The sequence below is a fragment of the Parasteatoda tepidariorum genome, chromosome 2 (assembly GCF_982258835.1).
Source record: "Parasteatoda tepidariorum strain Cologne lab strain chromosome 2, Ptep-v5.0, whole genome shotgun sequence".
Lineage (NCBI taxonomy): Eukaryota > Metazoa > Arthropoda > Arachnida > Araneae > Theridiidae > Parasteatoda > Parasteatoda tepidariorum.
Genome location: NC_141756.1, coordinates 78,636,553 through 78,653,162, shown reverse-complemented (window position 1 = coordinate 78,653,162; position 16,610 = coordinate 78,636,553). Strand labels below are relative to the sequence as shown.

General features: G+C 29.4%; 1 protein-coding gene across 17 annotated transcripts in view; it reads left to right on the top strand.

Annotated features, from left to right (window-relative positions):
• Window positions 1-16,610, top strand: part of LOC107436424 (plasma membrane calcium-transporting ATPase 2) — a 180,370-nt gene that overhangs the window by 125,944 nt on the left and 37,816 nt on the right. For 9 of the 17 annotated variants that reach the window (XM_087157562.1, XM_043041787.3, XM_087157564.1 and 6 more), the window contains 4 exons: window positions 475-609; window positions 979-1,017; window positions 5,601-5,666; window positions 14,300-14,488. In XM_087157562.1, the coding sequence (XP_087013688.1) occupies window positions 475-609; window positions 979-1,017; window positions 5,601-5,666; window positions 14,300-14,488 (429 nt within the window). The remainder of the gene's footprint in view (window positions 1-474; window positions 610-978; window positions 1,018-5,600; window positions 5,667-14,299; window positions 14,489-16,610) is intronic. The other 8 variants (XM_087157571.1, XM_087157572.1, XM_087157570.1 and 5 more) reach the window with 3 other exon arrangements.

The following is a 16,610-nucleotide window of genomic DNA, read 5'->3' as shown; positions in this document are numbered from 1 at the left end:
AAGTAGGGTAAATTAAGAATTTAAAAGAAAAATAATTATCAATATTTTTTTTATCGTTTCTAGATGTATTTATTTTCAAATGCCAAATATGCCCAATTAAAAGATTAGGAAACAACTATTCAAAAGTATTACATTGTGTTTCATAAAACTAAATATTTCATATTCTAATGCAAAATTGGCAATTATAAAAACATATTATATCACTGTTGTGTAATACAATCTTAGTTCTCATTTGATTCGTAAAAATTAAAAGAAAAAGTGGATAAAATGAAATGAGAAACTTGAGAGTATTTAAATACAGCTAAAATGTCTGCAAGTTCACCTAACCATTTGTAAATATAAATTAGGATTTTTTTAAAAATAAAATTGTTTTACAAGCTTTATATGTTGTACAGTTTTATTTGATTTTATTTATATATTAACATATTTTCATAGCTATTTTAAATAACTAAATGGTTTATAACTTTTTATCAGGGACTCATGTTATGGAAGGAAGTGGGAAAATGTTGGTGATAGCTGTAGGTGTCAACTCTCAAGCTGGAATCATTTTCACTTTACTTGGAGCTGCTAAGAGTGACGACGACGAGCAGAAAAAGATACAGAAAAAAGGTTTTTATGTTTGCTTTCGTAATTACTCATATATTTTGTTCTGAATTTGCTTAACTAATTCCGTACTATGAGAGTACTTAGTAATCTTAACACTACAAAAATATTTTTTGATTGATTAGACTTGTTATCTGGTCTTTTATGTTTATTTATGTATGCATGTTGATTAGTTTTACTATTAGGTTATACTTATTTTACTTCTGTATTTTCTAACCTACAATATATTTTGATACCTAACCTTCCTTTTTTGTTTTTTATCCATATTTTTGTTTTGTTGATTTTTTTTAATGATTCATCTAATTCCGTGAAACTTATAAATGTGATCCAGTCATTAATATTCTTTTCTCCTTCATTTTTTGTGAAACAATATAGAAGCCAAAAAAGCTCGCAAAAAGAAGAAAGACAATTCAGGTGACTAAATAGTTTTATCATTGCTTTATATCCTCTTTTTTTTATCGCTTTGTTACTTTAAACTTCTTTCATTCTCTTTTGCTCAGCTTTACTTTCTTATATCAGTGAATAAAATCTTTCGCTGCACTTTGCTCGTCTTAGCTTCTATAATTTTCCATCGTTTCTTACTTTTAACTCTTCTAAAAGTAAAGTGGGTGCATATGCTTTGTCAGTTCCCTTATCTCTGGTACAATGATGCCTCTATCGTGCATTTTAATGGCATTCTATCTGACTACTTCTTGTATTTGTTGGATATGCAAGGAGATTTTTCTCACATTGTGTGGGGTTATAACTTATTAAGTTATAACTTATAAATTAAAGAAAACTACTACGTCCAATTTCTGATTTTTTCCCCTCTATATGCCATTTTCCTTACATAACAGCCCTCTTTTAATCTGATCTAATAGTGTATAAAAATAGTGATTTAAAGTCAAAATTGATCAAATTCTTAATTTGAGGACTTTTTATCATAATAAAATGAAACAAAGGGAGTATATATTTTAAAAGAATAGTAAACAATGCTAAGTTAATAATTTTTCACTTAAGAATTTTATTGTTTTTTTTCTTCAAAGTATTTTTTACTTTAATTAGATTATCTCTATATTCAATAAAAAAAACTTGAGTGTAATCCACACAGAATAAGTTAACTAAGTTGACAGACTTAGTTAACCAGAAAATGGCAAAACATTAGATTATCTGCAATCTTAAGATTTGAAATGTTTGACATTCTTTTGAATTTGCAATATGTGCCAGTAATTTTTGATTTCAAAAATTAATACTTCAAAGTTATAAAATAAATAAAATGAAAATAGATATATTGATGCTGTTGAACCAAAATGGTTGCTTATTTTTCATCATAGTAAGACTTTAAAATTTTCACATATTGTAAAGTCATTTAACTGATTCTTTCTATAGTTAATGTCTTAATTGAACTGCGTTTAAATTCTTTACAGCTTGTTTGTGTTTAAAATTCTCCTACTTGATCCCTGTATGTACTTGAACACTTGTATGACTGTTAAATTTTGGAAGTTTGAGGAAATTAAAAAGGAATATATATGTACATTCAATGACTGATAATAATTTTTTGTCTGGCAAAAACTATGCACCAACTGAGCAATTCTTTTCTTAGAATCAGCTTTTAAATTCAGTTTTATATTTTTCAGCTTAAAAAGTTTATGCAAGCTATTTGCATTGATTTCTCTTTTTACCTTGCAAAAATGTTTTACAATAATTGTGTTATTTCTTATTGTCTTCATGAAATATCTCTGTTTTTAAGCGAAATATAATTCTATAGCTGTTGACGTATCTCATGTTTACAATACTGTCAGTGTATAACTAGATGTTTTCAATGCATCAAATTTTATGCCTAACAAGTTTTTTTTTAAAAAATTTAACCCTTTTATTTATTTATTTTTGCTGCTTTCTATTTTTCTTAACCTTACTTGGTCTTTGTTATAACCAGCTGAACACATGTATAAGATTTTAATTTCTAGAAAGTTGAGCAGTTAAAACTGATTATGTATGTATATTTCATATCTTTTTATAATTTCTTATTTGGCAAAACAATGCACTTCCTTAATAAATCTTTTCTTAAATCAGTATTTGAATTTTTAAAACATATTTTTGAGCTTAAAAAATTGAAGCAAACTTCGATGATTGGGTCTTTAGAAATATTTCTGTTTTTAAACAGAATATAATCTCTATAGCTGTTGATTTTTCTAATATTAATGTGTAGTTAAATATCTTCATTGCATCAAATTTTATGCCTTAAGTTTTTTTTTGTGTGTATATATTTAACCCTTTTATTTGTTATTTTACTTTCCATTTTTTAAGCTTTCATAACCTTATCTAATCTCATTGCTTTTTTTATTATGATTATTTAATATACAAGAATACTGTGTCTGAAACTACCTCAAGGAAAAGATATAAGTGATGACAAATTTATGATTAAAACTTTTGAATTTCTTTCCCAGTGAAAAACCATGGGAAAACTGAGCATTTTTCGCCTTTTCTTTCTTTTCTTTATTGAAATTGTTGCATAGAGATAAGTGTAGTAAATAGATTTAATATGGTTTTTTAAACAACAGTCCTTCCATAAGAACTTTGTTTAATGGAAATATAATTCATTTTTTATTATTCTGGAGGAAATTAAATTATGAACTATACGACTGTTAACACAGTTTAATCTATTTCTAAATTTGTAGGAGCCAGTTGTTGCGGATAATCTGTATTCAAATCATTATTAAGAATGAAAAAAAAATTTAATTCATGGTTTTCCAAAATGAATTACCCCTCATCTTACTACATGACACCCGAATGCTGTGTAGTGATATTATTAAAACTTTTTACTCACTTTTTTTCACTTTTTGCACTAAATAAGTTCATAATATCTTTGAAAGTAAGTAGTAATTACTCTTTTGATACTCTTTTGTTTGGGTGATCGTACAAAAATTGCTAAACTGTTGATGATGCCAGTAATTTTTAAATAATTGAGGTATTATAGATATTTTGGCAACAGATCTAGTCCATTAATTAAGCATCACTGGCATCAATAATAGTTTGATTTGGCATGCAAAATAGACTACCTTATTTTCATGTTATTGATACTTATATCATTATTAATACTTCATTATTATACTTTTATATTATACTTTTATATTATTAATGCTCTAATATTAATACTTATTATCAGTTCTATATTAATAATGTCTTATAAATTACATTAAAGGAACTAGTGGATTGGATTTCAGAGATTAGTTGCATTAACTATGTTTTTATTTTCACTACTTACTTCTGTAGTTTCTGTTTCATAGTCTAGCACATAGGAAACATGCATTAAAAAATACTGCAAACTCTAAAAACAGTACCTCTGATTTCAGAAGTAAAACAGGAACATTTTTGCCCTTGAATTTGAAAGGTACTCTGTACCTCTAAAATTTAGGGGTACAACGTGACTCTTTTATACTTGTGCACTGCTTATTGAAACACATATTTCTATGATACATGGATCCCTTGTATTTTTTTATCTGTGTACTCTTTGATCATAAATGTATTTAAGTGATTGCGTATTAATGTTTCTAACACATTTACATGTTCATATTTTGCACCACTTTCATAATCAGCTTTGTACACTGGCTGGAAATTGACAAAACTTAATATAATGATATGAATAGCATTAACTCACTAGATGTCTTCATTGTTTACTAAGTTTGGATCCATTTTACTATAAAAAGTGTGGAAGTAACAACTGCTGTTGGAAATGTATGCCATAAATGAAATATGAGAAAACAATGCTTATGTACTGAACACTCTCTGCATGCGTACGCCTGTCTCTTGTATTTGTGAAAAAGAACATCGCTGTTTTCAAGGACAAAAATGTGGCAGTTGGGGACAAAACTTTTCTCCTTAATGTCCTTTTGCGCCATTTTCGAAATAAGCATAGGCAGCTTTAGATAGGCGAAACTTTTTTAAATTTTCTTTTAGAATTGATTTTAATTTTTCATTCACTAATATATTTTCAATTAAATACCTTTTGCTAATTTAATTGAGGTCTCTTTTGTCTGTTTTATTACCTTAGTCTGCCTTACTTGAATTACAGGTTTTATTTTGTAAGTTTTTATTTTTTATTTATTTATTTTTTTGTTTGGACTTACAATTTTGTATCAATATTACATGTAATATAAAATATTTTGTTCATTTTTAAATACTATATTTTCTAACCTATCATTCTTGTTGCTAAGAAGTTTAGGAACTTGTTGTAATTTAAATTATATAGTGTTTAATTTAATACTTTTCAATCCTTGAAATGGTTTAAAAAATTAGATAAAAAGTAGTTACTAAATTTGCAGTATTGAAAACAGTTTTCTTAATTGATTAAATACAATCTTTTGAATTTTTTTTAAATTCCACAAGCATTTCTTTATTTACATTCTTCTTGTAATATCATGTCTGAAATACTTAAAATCTGCTATTTTGAAGTTAAAATTAATGATCATTAAATTTAAAAGGTTCTCTTGGAACTGGGGAAAATCTAATCTTGTGGTATTAACGGAGAGTAAAAAATTTTCATTTCTTAAAGCATTTACTTCACTCTTGTGTTTATAAAAGTTTAAGTAACTTTAAGGTTTAAGTAAGTAAACCTTTTGAATGGTTTTCACTTTCCCAAAAATTTATAAAGAAGCTCCTTATCAAAAATTTTTTTTTATTGTCTAAAACTTGTCCTTCACTGCATGTTCTAATAGTAGTATTCCTAGTATTATCACACTTGAATTCTGTAGTTTAATGCTGAAATTTTTGTTAGCTTAAGAAAATTATATGTGCACATATCACATAGTTTTAGGTAGGTCCCTTTGGTGTTTTTAAATAGTTGTTATAAAAATAATGTTCTGCTATTTTATTTTCTGCACTGACAGTGTGCTTCATGCACTTTGAAGGATTTTTTTTAAAAAAATCCTGTTTTTGCATGATTGTTAAATTTGTATAATCACGATTATTTTTCTTTGATTTTTCACCAATGCTTATAGCCATTTTATTTTCACTAACAGCATGGCATAATGATGCTAAGAACACTACGGAATGTTCACCCTTGACCGTCCCTGTGTCCATTTCAGGTGATCAAATTCCTTGCAATATTCTATTATTTTTAGATATCACTGAAAGTATTTTGCATGGGAGTAATTTGAATAAAATTATTGCTTGCCATGTTTGTGCCAAAGACAATCACTTCTGCTGTAATACAGATATTTAACCCAACTGAATTTAATTCAACGGAAGTAACTGAAGTTTGGTTTCGACATCTGTGTAATTTTTTTATTATAAATAAGTATGAATAAGGTTTTAGTTATTGTATCTTTAATGTCAAAAAGGCATAAAAAAATTATTTTTAGATTTTGCACTAATGAAGAATGCCTTACTCAATAATTCTTGGTATTTGCTAAAATATTTTCAAATTTTGCAAACAATTTTGAAATTGTGTACTAAATTTGCTTTAGAATTTTTAATGAATATATTAAATTCAGATTTTTCATGCTTTTTGTTTCATTCCTCTGCACTTATATTTAATATTGTTTTTCTGCTGTCTTTCCACAATACTGACCCACGCATATATAAATTTAAATTTCTGCACTTTATTGGCTTATAACTTAAATGTACTAAAAGTTCTTTTTAATGTTAATTTTGTCTTTTTATTCTTTCATGCAATCTCTTCATAATAATCTCTTCAAATTGATTAAAAACAACATTTAAAAGTAGTTAAATTTTATTAGAACTTAGAGCATTAGGTTTCATTAAAAGTTTACTATTTGAGGTTTTTAACCCTACTGCTTATCGCTGAGGCCAGTAGTCTCTTTTGCGAATGTCTGTCCATGGACTGAGGGGTTTGCTGTTAGGCTAAAATTAATTGCTTAAATATGAATGTATTATTTAATAATGAACTGTAAAGTAAATAACATGTTCATGTAAAATATATACTGTATATATATATTTTTATTTACATACTTGATTTATTTAAGTTTTTTCTTGATTAAATACAGTTTTACACAATTTCTGCTATTTCAAGTTCAGTTAAACATTTTCAATGATTGGATAGTGTAACATCAATTGAACTATCAATTGAAACTATCAATTGAACTATCAATTGAAAACTGTACTTTACCAAAAATAAAACTCTACCACTTACTGTAAACAAATACTATATGCTTATTTTGAAGAGTGTATTAACGCGTGTGATACGGGAACATTTCTTTCTCCTCATGTTTACATTATTAAAAGCCAAGTGCATGCGAGTCCTATGTCTCTAATTTCAAGTAGAATGCCGATCAACATGCATCTATTGACATACAATGTCATTGTGTACCAAATATATTTTTTGGAGCATTCTAGAACACTGGAAATTATGTGATAGTGTGAAATGAATGAGAAATCACTTTGGCATGATAGCGTGATGGCCCGGAGATGAAAGTGTTTCATCCTGAGATGCATATGCGACAATCAGTACAAGAGAATTAAACATTGTCTTTATCACAAAAGATTATTATGCATAATTTTTTGCCGTTCTTTCACATTTGCACAGATTCAAACAAATTAACCTGAACTAGCGTGATGGCCGGGAGATGAAAGTGTTTTCATCCTGACATGCAAATGCGGCAATCGGTACAAAAGAATTAAACATTGTTTTTAATCAATTTTATCGCAAAAGATTATTATCTTGTCATTTTATTTTAATTATTGCATCATTTTTGTCATTCTTTCTCTTTTGCTCAAATTCAATCATATGGTCATTGCTCTACTTAAACAACAAATCTATTTATATTGTGTGCATGTAATTTTGTTGAATTTTACAAAAAAAAATTTCTTTATTAATTGCAAATGAGTCTTATAAATAAATAAAAAATCACAGAATACCTATATATTTGATTATTTACTATTAATTAATGTTCTTACTAAAATAGTTTTTAATTAATAAATTTTTGCAACATAGCTCCAAGGTATATTTTTTCCATAATAGAGCTATTTTAATATATTTTACATTTTATATAAAGTTTTTAAATACAGTAATGTCCCAATTATCCGAGTTAATATGGACTAAGACTAAATCGGATAACCAATAAAATTCGGTTTAAGCGAAGAGTATAAAAAAGAAAAGAAAAAGAGTAGGTATAAATATAATATATATTTAACAAATACAAAATTTATACAAGTACACCACATACAATTGATACCAATTAAATAGCTTACTTAAAAAAGTCCTTAATCGTTTTTTGTTTTACATTGCTTTGGCGATGTTTAGCCATTTTTTTAGAGATAACAGGAAGGCTGGTGTCGCCTCTTGTTGTTACATATATATTCAATAGCACTTTTGATAGCGTTTAGTCCATCTGTATAAGAGATTTTTTTAAATTGATTTTAATTGCCACATTCACCACTGTGTTTCATTATTGAGGATATTAAGGATCATTTCATCAGAATTCTTGTTTTGTCTGCCAGCTTGTTTTCCTTAGTTTTTGGAACATAAAATACAGAATTTTTTTCCGGCGGTGATTTTTAAAATAACAAATAAACTAGAAAAAAAATTTAAATATTGGATAGCTCGGTTAAAGCGGAAACTCGGATAATCAGAACTCTACTGTAATGCAATTAAAAGAATTCTTATTTTGTTTCATTGCTGTTAATTTGTAATTTCATTTGAATTTTGAAATTAATTTTATTGCTGAGTGGTATAAAAAAACTTATTATTTCTCGTTATTTTCTTTTTAATGAAAGTAATTTAAATCTGTATTGTTTAAACATTTGTAGAATTCATATTGTTAAACTTTAACTGTGTGAAAGTCATTGTTTATGCATCTATCTGATCTATCTACATGAAATGAGGATTTGTTTTAACGACTATATTTAATATTTTTGTAAAAAATCTATTTGAAATATAAGAGCATACTTCGTTTTATGAAATTTATCCCGGATAAGAAAACATTAGAAATTTATGGTTAAATAACTTTTTGGAAGACTGAACTCCTGCTTAATCTGCGCCCAATCTGTATAATTGAAGGCATTAATCTTTATTTCCGAATGTTAAAAACGTGAGTGAAACTTAAGTGAATTGTTTTTAAAGAGATCAAACTTTTCAATTTTAAGTACAATTAATTTATATTATGACAGAAAGATGTTATTTGTTCTTGTCAATAAATGTTTTCACATTTACTTCTCTTTTTTTATTTAATATTTTTTACTTGATTTTAATCATTTTACTTAATTTTAATTTTTACTTATTTAATAGTTTTTACTTAATTTTTTTTTGTACTTTTGTTATTATCTTATTTAAGGTGGGAACACAGATATTAGGCCCCCAGGATAAAATTTATTAGGAACCTCTACCTCAAAACACAAAAAGTCTTATTTTCATGTTATGTAAGATTTGAAATAGCCTTTTATTCAAAATTGCAGTTTAGTATTCATTCAAATATTTTTCAATTCTCTTTTTTTTAATTTTGTGTATTTTTGTAGTTTTCAGCATTCCCTTGTCGGCAAATTACACCCTTTCCTCAATGCTTGTGCTAGATTTTTAACAGAAGGTAGCAATTGCTAATAAGTGTGCCAATTTTTGTTTACCTTCACAGTTTTTTAGTTTTTGCTAATAAAATTGAAAAGAATGGTGCTTCTCTTGATTAAGTTCTTCATAATTACTGTTATTCCCATTGTTTTTCTATATAACTTAATATAGCCTGTTATCATCTACAGGGTGCATAGCGTTTTTAAAAAGTGCTTATTTTCGATTTTCGTTTTTTAAAAGCCCTTATGGGTGCTTTTTACCATGGGTGTTTTTAAAAAGTGCTTAATTTTCCCTTTTCTTAAATGTGATATTTTTCTTTACCGTGTTGATTTTCTCCACAAATTATGCACAAAGACATTGTCCTGTTCAACTTTTTCACAATTAATTCAACCCCAATCTATTTCGGCGCCCCGCCGGTCTGTAGTGTGTGAAAACACCATTTGTTTTACATGTTTGATGAAATACTTGTGCTTTCGCACTTGCGTGTACTGAGCTGGATTCAGTGGTAAAGATTTTTGACTCTCGTGTGCAATCCTGCTCCATTTTGCAAGGGATTCTCAATTTCAGACTTAATTTTCCACCCTCTGTAATAGAATCAAAAAATCTCTCGAATTTTTGCTGATTACAGGGACCAACTAAACATTGCCAATTTTTTTTCTCTATTAGTGATAGAAAATTTCATTTCTCTTGTTAATTTCATTGTTTGTGACGTGCCATCGTCTTCGTCACTGTAAATAAAACTGGATAAAACCATCAATTGTCAAAAACTTGCCAACCCTGTCTAATTATGATATTTTTCAAAGTGTTTAAAAATATTTTTTGAGTGCTTGAAAAGTGCTTAAAGGGTGCTTATTTTTTGTTGAAAAATTTGGCTACGCTCCCTGATCTATATACGTCCCCAACTCGATGTATAAAATATACATCGAGTTGGGGACGTATATAGATCAGGGAGCGTAGCCAAATTTTTCTAATCAGAAAATTCTACAGGAATTTAAATCAGAAAAATCTACAGGAATTTAAAATCAGAAAATTCTACAGGAATTATTCTGTTTGTAAATGTTTTTACCATTAATCCTAGCCGGGCTTTCTTTCATTTTTAGAAATAATAGGCTTAGTTCTCAATATCTCATACTTAAAGCATCATTGAATGCTGCTTACCTCCAGCTTTTGTGCTGTAAAAGATAACATGCAACTAGTTCGGTAGTATTCTTGGTTTGAATTTTATCCTAGAAATGTCTTTGATTCTTATCTTTAGAAATCGCGAACGGCAGAAGGTAAAATACACCCTTAAAATATTTCTTTGTATTTTTTTTTTCAAATAAATTTTTTTCATTGTATAAAAGATATGTTACAATAAAGAGTATTTAGTGTCCTTGCTAAGACTGCTTTTACCCAATTTCACCAAAAATAAGCAAATGAAAACTCTTTCCCTCATTACCTAATACAGGACTGATTGTGCTCCGGAAAAAAATCGGATTTCCGGATTTTTCGCTAATAGTGATCCAGAAGTTTCCGGAAATTGAAGGTCCAGCCGTTTCAAAAAATTATTGATCACAGAAGTTTCGGGAAATCAAATTTTCAAAGGTGTAACTTAAAAACGCAATTTATTTTATTTGTTTGTAAGGGAGAGCCAGATACTTTATTAGCTTATATTCATGATTAATATTAATTTTTTATCAGTAAATAGTTATTATAATCATTAACTCAAGAAAGAAAGACATATTAGTAAATTTTAATTACTTCTCCAGGTCATCATAGTTATGTGTAAATGGTATAGGTATGTGTAAATTTTAAATATATTTTAAGTGAACTAAGAAATATTGAGAAAAAGGAAAAAGACCTTGTTTAAAATTTTTTCAATTTAAACTGCTTTTTTTTTTAACTCAAGAAATTTTCCGGAATTTTGACTTTGGCTTACAATCACCCCTGCTAATATTTGAATGGCTTCTGCACTCTAATTCTTGGAAAATATCTTTTCATAAGTATACAAAGAATTTAAACACTAATGAAACAAGCGCGTACTGGCATATATTTTTTTTTACTTTATAAATATGCATTTAAATAAATGTTCTGAAATTTTATTTAAAATTTTTTTAAGGATGTTAATTATCTGTTTTATGCGATGCATGCAGCAATTATCCTTGTCTTTCTCCTTGAGTTAGCCTTGGTGTTTCTTTTAGTCAATTAAAATAGAATTGGCAATGGAAAAAAAATGGGTTGTCATACACTTCGCAAAAGTTTTTGCAATAATATATAAATTTATATGTCACTGGCATCTTTAAGAAATAAATTTTTTTTTTTTTTTACAATTTCTTTATTAAAAATGGATTAAGAGAAGAAGATGCCTTATCACATTTCCTTTTACAACGTAGCCCTAGAATAAATTATTAAAGATTCTAGAATAAACACTGAAGTTACTATCTATAATGAATGCATATAATAATGTAACATGATTGCTGGAACAGAGAGATTTAAAGGATGCATTTGATAAATTTAAAAAGTCAACAAAGAAATTTAACCTTAAAATAAATGTAGAAAAAAATATATGATTATTACTAAAGACAGACGAATGAATTCAACCATACTTTGAAGTTGATACTTATAAATTTGAAATTGTACAAAACTTCTGTTTTCTGGATTTTGTAATTTGCTTTAGTAACAACGTGAAAATAGAAATGAAAAGAGGAATACTATCAACAAACTTGAATAAGTGGTTGTGAATCCTCCCTTAGCTCAACATTGTGATGTACTGCATGTGAACAAAAAAAAACAGGAGAAGGAAGAAACAGACGGAAATTAATTGCAGGTTCATTATTCCAGATGTGTTAGGTACATGGACTAAGACTTGACGTAGAGAACTCCTTTACCCATCTACTGGATGCATATTCAACAAGTATAGTTTGTTGCATACAAATCTCAGCTGTACACCCGCTACCATGGGCAGATACAATAAACAGTTAATTGTAAACTAGTACGACAACTACTATAAGCACACCTATGCAGTACAATTCGCTGTAGAGGAAGCATTACAACTTGGTTCAGTTCTCTGTAGATGAAGCACAATTAGGTTCAAATAGCTTTAAAAGAAGCATAATACCTACATTAGTCATGAACAGGAAGAACATTGCATTGTTGAAAAATAAATAGATCTGTTTAACTGCTAGCAATTCAAAGTAATCTTAAAATTCCAAGTTTCCACCCAAAGCTCCATTCACAGATACAATTCATATTACCCATGTGTGCAATCTGCAAAATATCTGGCAGGAGAAATTAGGCTGATTCTCAGTGTTAAAATGTCCAGGATACGAAATTCTACAACATCAAGTCATAGAGGTTGAAAACCATAGTGTCTGTAAAATCCGGGTTTCCATCATCTCAGTTGTTCCTCTGCTCATATCTGCCGGTAGTAACTTCTGCCTGTTACAAAGTTAAAAGGGAAGAGAGTGAGAAACAGGCACCCTGCCATATTTATCCTACTATTGAATTTGCATAACATTGATTCTAACCACTTAATGCCCCTGCAAACCTCTACATGTTTTTTTTTTCAGTTTGCAGATTTTAAATCCATTTTGCGCTTTGACGATTGTAGTTGGTGCGTCAGATGAGATTTTTTAAGTAGTTAAAGATAAGTTTTCTTTCCATGGATAATTGTTTACTTATGTTTACATTATTTCAAAAAGTATGTACTCTAGAAAGTTTAAAGAAACTTTCATGTTAGAATGTAAACATGTAAATAAATGATTTTTAGTAAACACAATATCTTTAGGTACCTTAATGAGCTTTTCAAAATAAAGTAGTATTATACTTTCTGTTAATTATGTTTTGTTACCTTACAATTCTATTGAACAATTGCAATTTTCTGTATGTATTGAGAAGAAGAAAAAAAACAATTATTAAAAATGAATACTTATAAGGGGTGGTTAACTTTTTTTTTTGTTTAATGTGAATTGAAATCAAAAGCTTGATAAAATGTTATTTAAGGTTGCTTAAAGAAGTGCTTATGTAAAAAGTTGTTTTAAATTGTCTTTGTTACTTGTGTTTGTATTGCTGTGTGCAAGTTCGACTTTCTCTCTTTTACTATAAAAACAAAACTGAAGAGTACTTTTGACAAGTTTTCTATCTGAAAACATTCTGTGAGATGTTTTTATTTAATTTTTCCACGAGATTTCATAGTTAAAGGGTTGAGTATATTTGTGTACACTAATTTTTATCGACATATAAATAAAAAAAGATGGAGTTGAAATAATGATGAAAAAATTGTTTTAAAAAAATTTTGCTTTTTGATCTATGTTTACTTCTAAAGATTTAATGACAGAACAATAAGATCTTAGTTAATTTTTATTCAAATTTTCAGTATTACAGCATAAATGATTGTCTTTTGCATTCAATGTAGAATTGTTATTTTGTGCTTGATAATGTCTTAGAATCCCATTTTTTCCATAAAGGTCATAGATGCACTTTTAATTCTGACCCCAGTAATAGTTCATGGACGCTATTCTTAAGTCTATCAATGAAATTTATTTAAAACTGTTTTTTAAATAATCATTTTAAGAATACTGCACATGCCTCGTATAAGTTTCATTTTCTTAACATAGATTCCAAGAGCCCAATAAATGTTATGTATTTTTTTATTTAAAAAAATGTTTTATAACATTATTTGGTAAACTTTAAGTAAGTTGTATCATACTGTTCTTTTTCCTAATTACAGAGTTTTAGTCCTTTTTTAAGGCTGCTTTTTTAAACCAGTTAAAAAGTAAATATCAATATTCCTCAAAAATTTTATAGAATGAAGCTAATATAAATCATTTACGTCTAAAATGAGTTTTGTTACTGGCATAATAATTTAATGTTCAATGAAAGCATGAATGCTATAATATCTTATATGTTGTAATATATTGATACTTTAAATAATCTAAGTTCTTATTTCTTTTGTTGTCGTCCCTAAAAGGGAAAAAAAGGAACCAAGTTGTAAATTTTTTGTTTTGATTGGTCGTTCAGTTTATGAAGTATACTTACTTATTACAGTAATATATTTATTTCTCTTTATAAAACTAATGCTTATAAAACAATTCATTTAAAAAAGAACTTTTTTTTTTTCTTTTCAGAAGGCTTTTAATTATTGAATGTAAACTGAGATAAAATGTTACTTAATTCAGAAAAAGTGCAACTTTTTGCTTACTTTTCATTTTATTTTAATAGATGAGGAAGCAATGGTTTCTACTAATTCCCATTTAATGAATGATTCTTCAGAGAAAGCTAATAATAGAGATACGCCTGGTGCTGAGATTGTTCCTGCTAAGCCGGAACCGTCAAGTGCTAGTCCTCGGAAGGAACAGTCAGTTTTGCAAACAAAACTGACAAAACTAGCAATACAGATTGGTTACGCTGGTAAGCATATATTCTATTATTACTTTTCATCTTGTTGTATTTTGTTATTTGTTGCCTATTATTTTTCCAATTCAAATGATTTTTACCATGGTAATTGATTGATAATTGTTAAACAATGCTATCAAAAGAGAGTATGTAATTTGATCTCGCTTCTCATTCTCAAAATTTTTTTGATTATCCATTAATTTTATATGAATGAAATATTCTAAGCATGTATCCATTACTAAAAGTGCTTCATACAGCTGCTTTCATGCATCTTTTGATCTTTTCATCTGGACAGTGCAGATTATAAAACTCCACAAGTAAAAATGATTTATTAAATTCTCTCAATCACCTTCCACTGAAAATTCCTTTCCTCTTCTAAATCAATTTGACCCTTGTACTTTTCTGCGTAAAAAAAAAAGACTGGGTTAAAAAAAATAACAAAAATCTAGTCATTGAGGTGTTTTTATAATTCAAATATTTATTCAGACTCTTGACCAAAATATGAAAAATTACGTGACCCAAACACTTGTAAAATTAAAAAGTAATCCTCTAAGTAAACTCCTGTTTGTGAAAATTGCAACACCATGAAGGAATCGTCATAATTGAATGAAATTTAATACATGGTTGAGTGGTAGTGGTACAAATAAATGATTAAACTTTCAAAGCAAACAAACAATAACAAGAGATCGAAATGAGTATTTTGTGTAGCCACCACGCACCGCAATAAGTGCTGCTACACGAGGTCGCATGGAGTCAAGCAAACTTTGGATGTCTGTCTGAGGAAGAGAATTCCATATTGTTCGTATGCGTATCCACAGTTCGATGGTAGAAGCAACAGGACGAGGATCACGAGCCAGATGCCGACCAACAAAATCCCACACATCTTCAATCGGGGACATATCCGGGGAATACGCAGGCCAAAAAAGAAGCTATGCCTGCCGTGATGCAAGGAAGGATTGAACAGTCCTCAGCAATATGAGGGCGGGCATTGTCCTGTTGAAATGCAGCGCCTGGCAAGGGTTGAAGGAAGGGGACAGCTGGGGGCTGCAGAACTTCACTGATGAACCAATTGCTGTCCAGATTACCCACAGTTTGTAGCAATTGAGATCGTCCATTATATGCTATGGCGCCATAGACCATAACACCGGGTGTTCGTCCACTGTGGCGTTTGATAATGCACTGCGGAAGGTGGCGTTCACCGGCATAGCGTCTGACACGAATGCGGTCCTCATGGTACCACAAATTAAAGCGGGATTCATCAGAAAACACGACACCCTTCCAATCAGCATGGCAGTCCCTATGCTGATTGGCCCATTGTAACCGCAGGTGGCGATGGTTTAGCATGAGGGGGATCCTGTATAAAAGAGTCCTTGCGCGCAATCTACGCTGCAGCAGACGTCTACGAATTGATGAAGCACACAATGAAACGCCTGTAGCTATTGACCACCATGCTGCCAGTTGTCTAGAGGGAGCCGTACGGTCCTTTAAAGCAACGCGGAACAGCTGTCTATCATCGCGAGCTGACGTTAAATTTCGGGGTCCACTCCCGGATTTCCGAGTTGTCCGACACTCGTCTATCGACTGCTTTCAAACACTGTGCTGCTGTTATGCTGCACACGAGCGGCTACTGCGCGATAAACAATCCAGCTTCACGAAGACCGTTGATTTCCCCCCTTTTAAACTCCGTAAGTTGTTGAAATCTCGCTCTCTTTCACCGAAGAGGCATAAGTAATGACTAAGCTGACGTTTACCACTAGCAGATAACCGCTGATAACCATACACGCCTGGCTACAGCCGTCTATTTATTCGGATTCATCCGCCGTTCTGAGGGCGCTGCTCAGCATATGCATGCGCTACGGATCTGAAATTCTAATCATTTGCATATCATACTCTGCTTAGCATTTCCTTCATGGTGTTGCAATTTTCACAAACATGAGTTTATTTATTAAGAAATTCAAAGAAATGTCAAAAACCGAAAGTGTCTCTTCCATTATTGTAGGATAGTGTACTATAATATCAGTATCAAGATGGATTTTTTAAAATTTTTCTTCGCAGTCTTAGTTTAAGATTATATGCCAAAAATGAATTTCTTTCTATAGGTAGGCCTGGTTGGTAGGACACTAGGCCCATGTCCAAT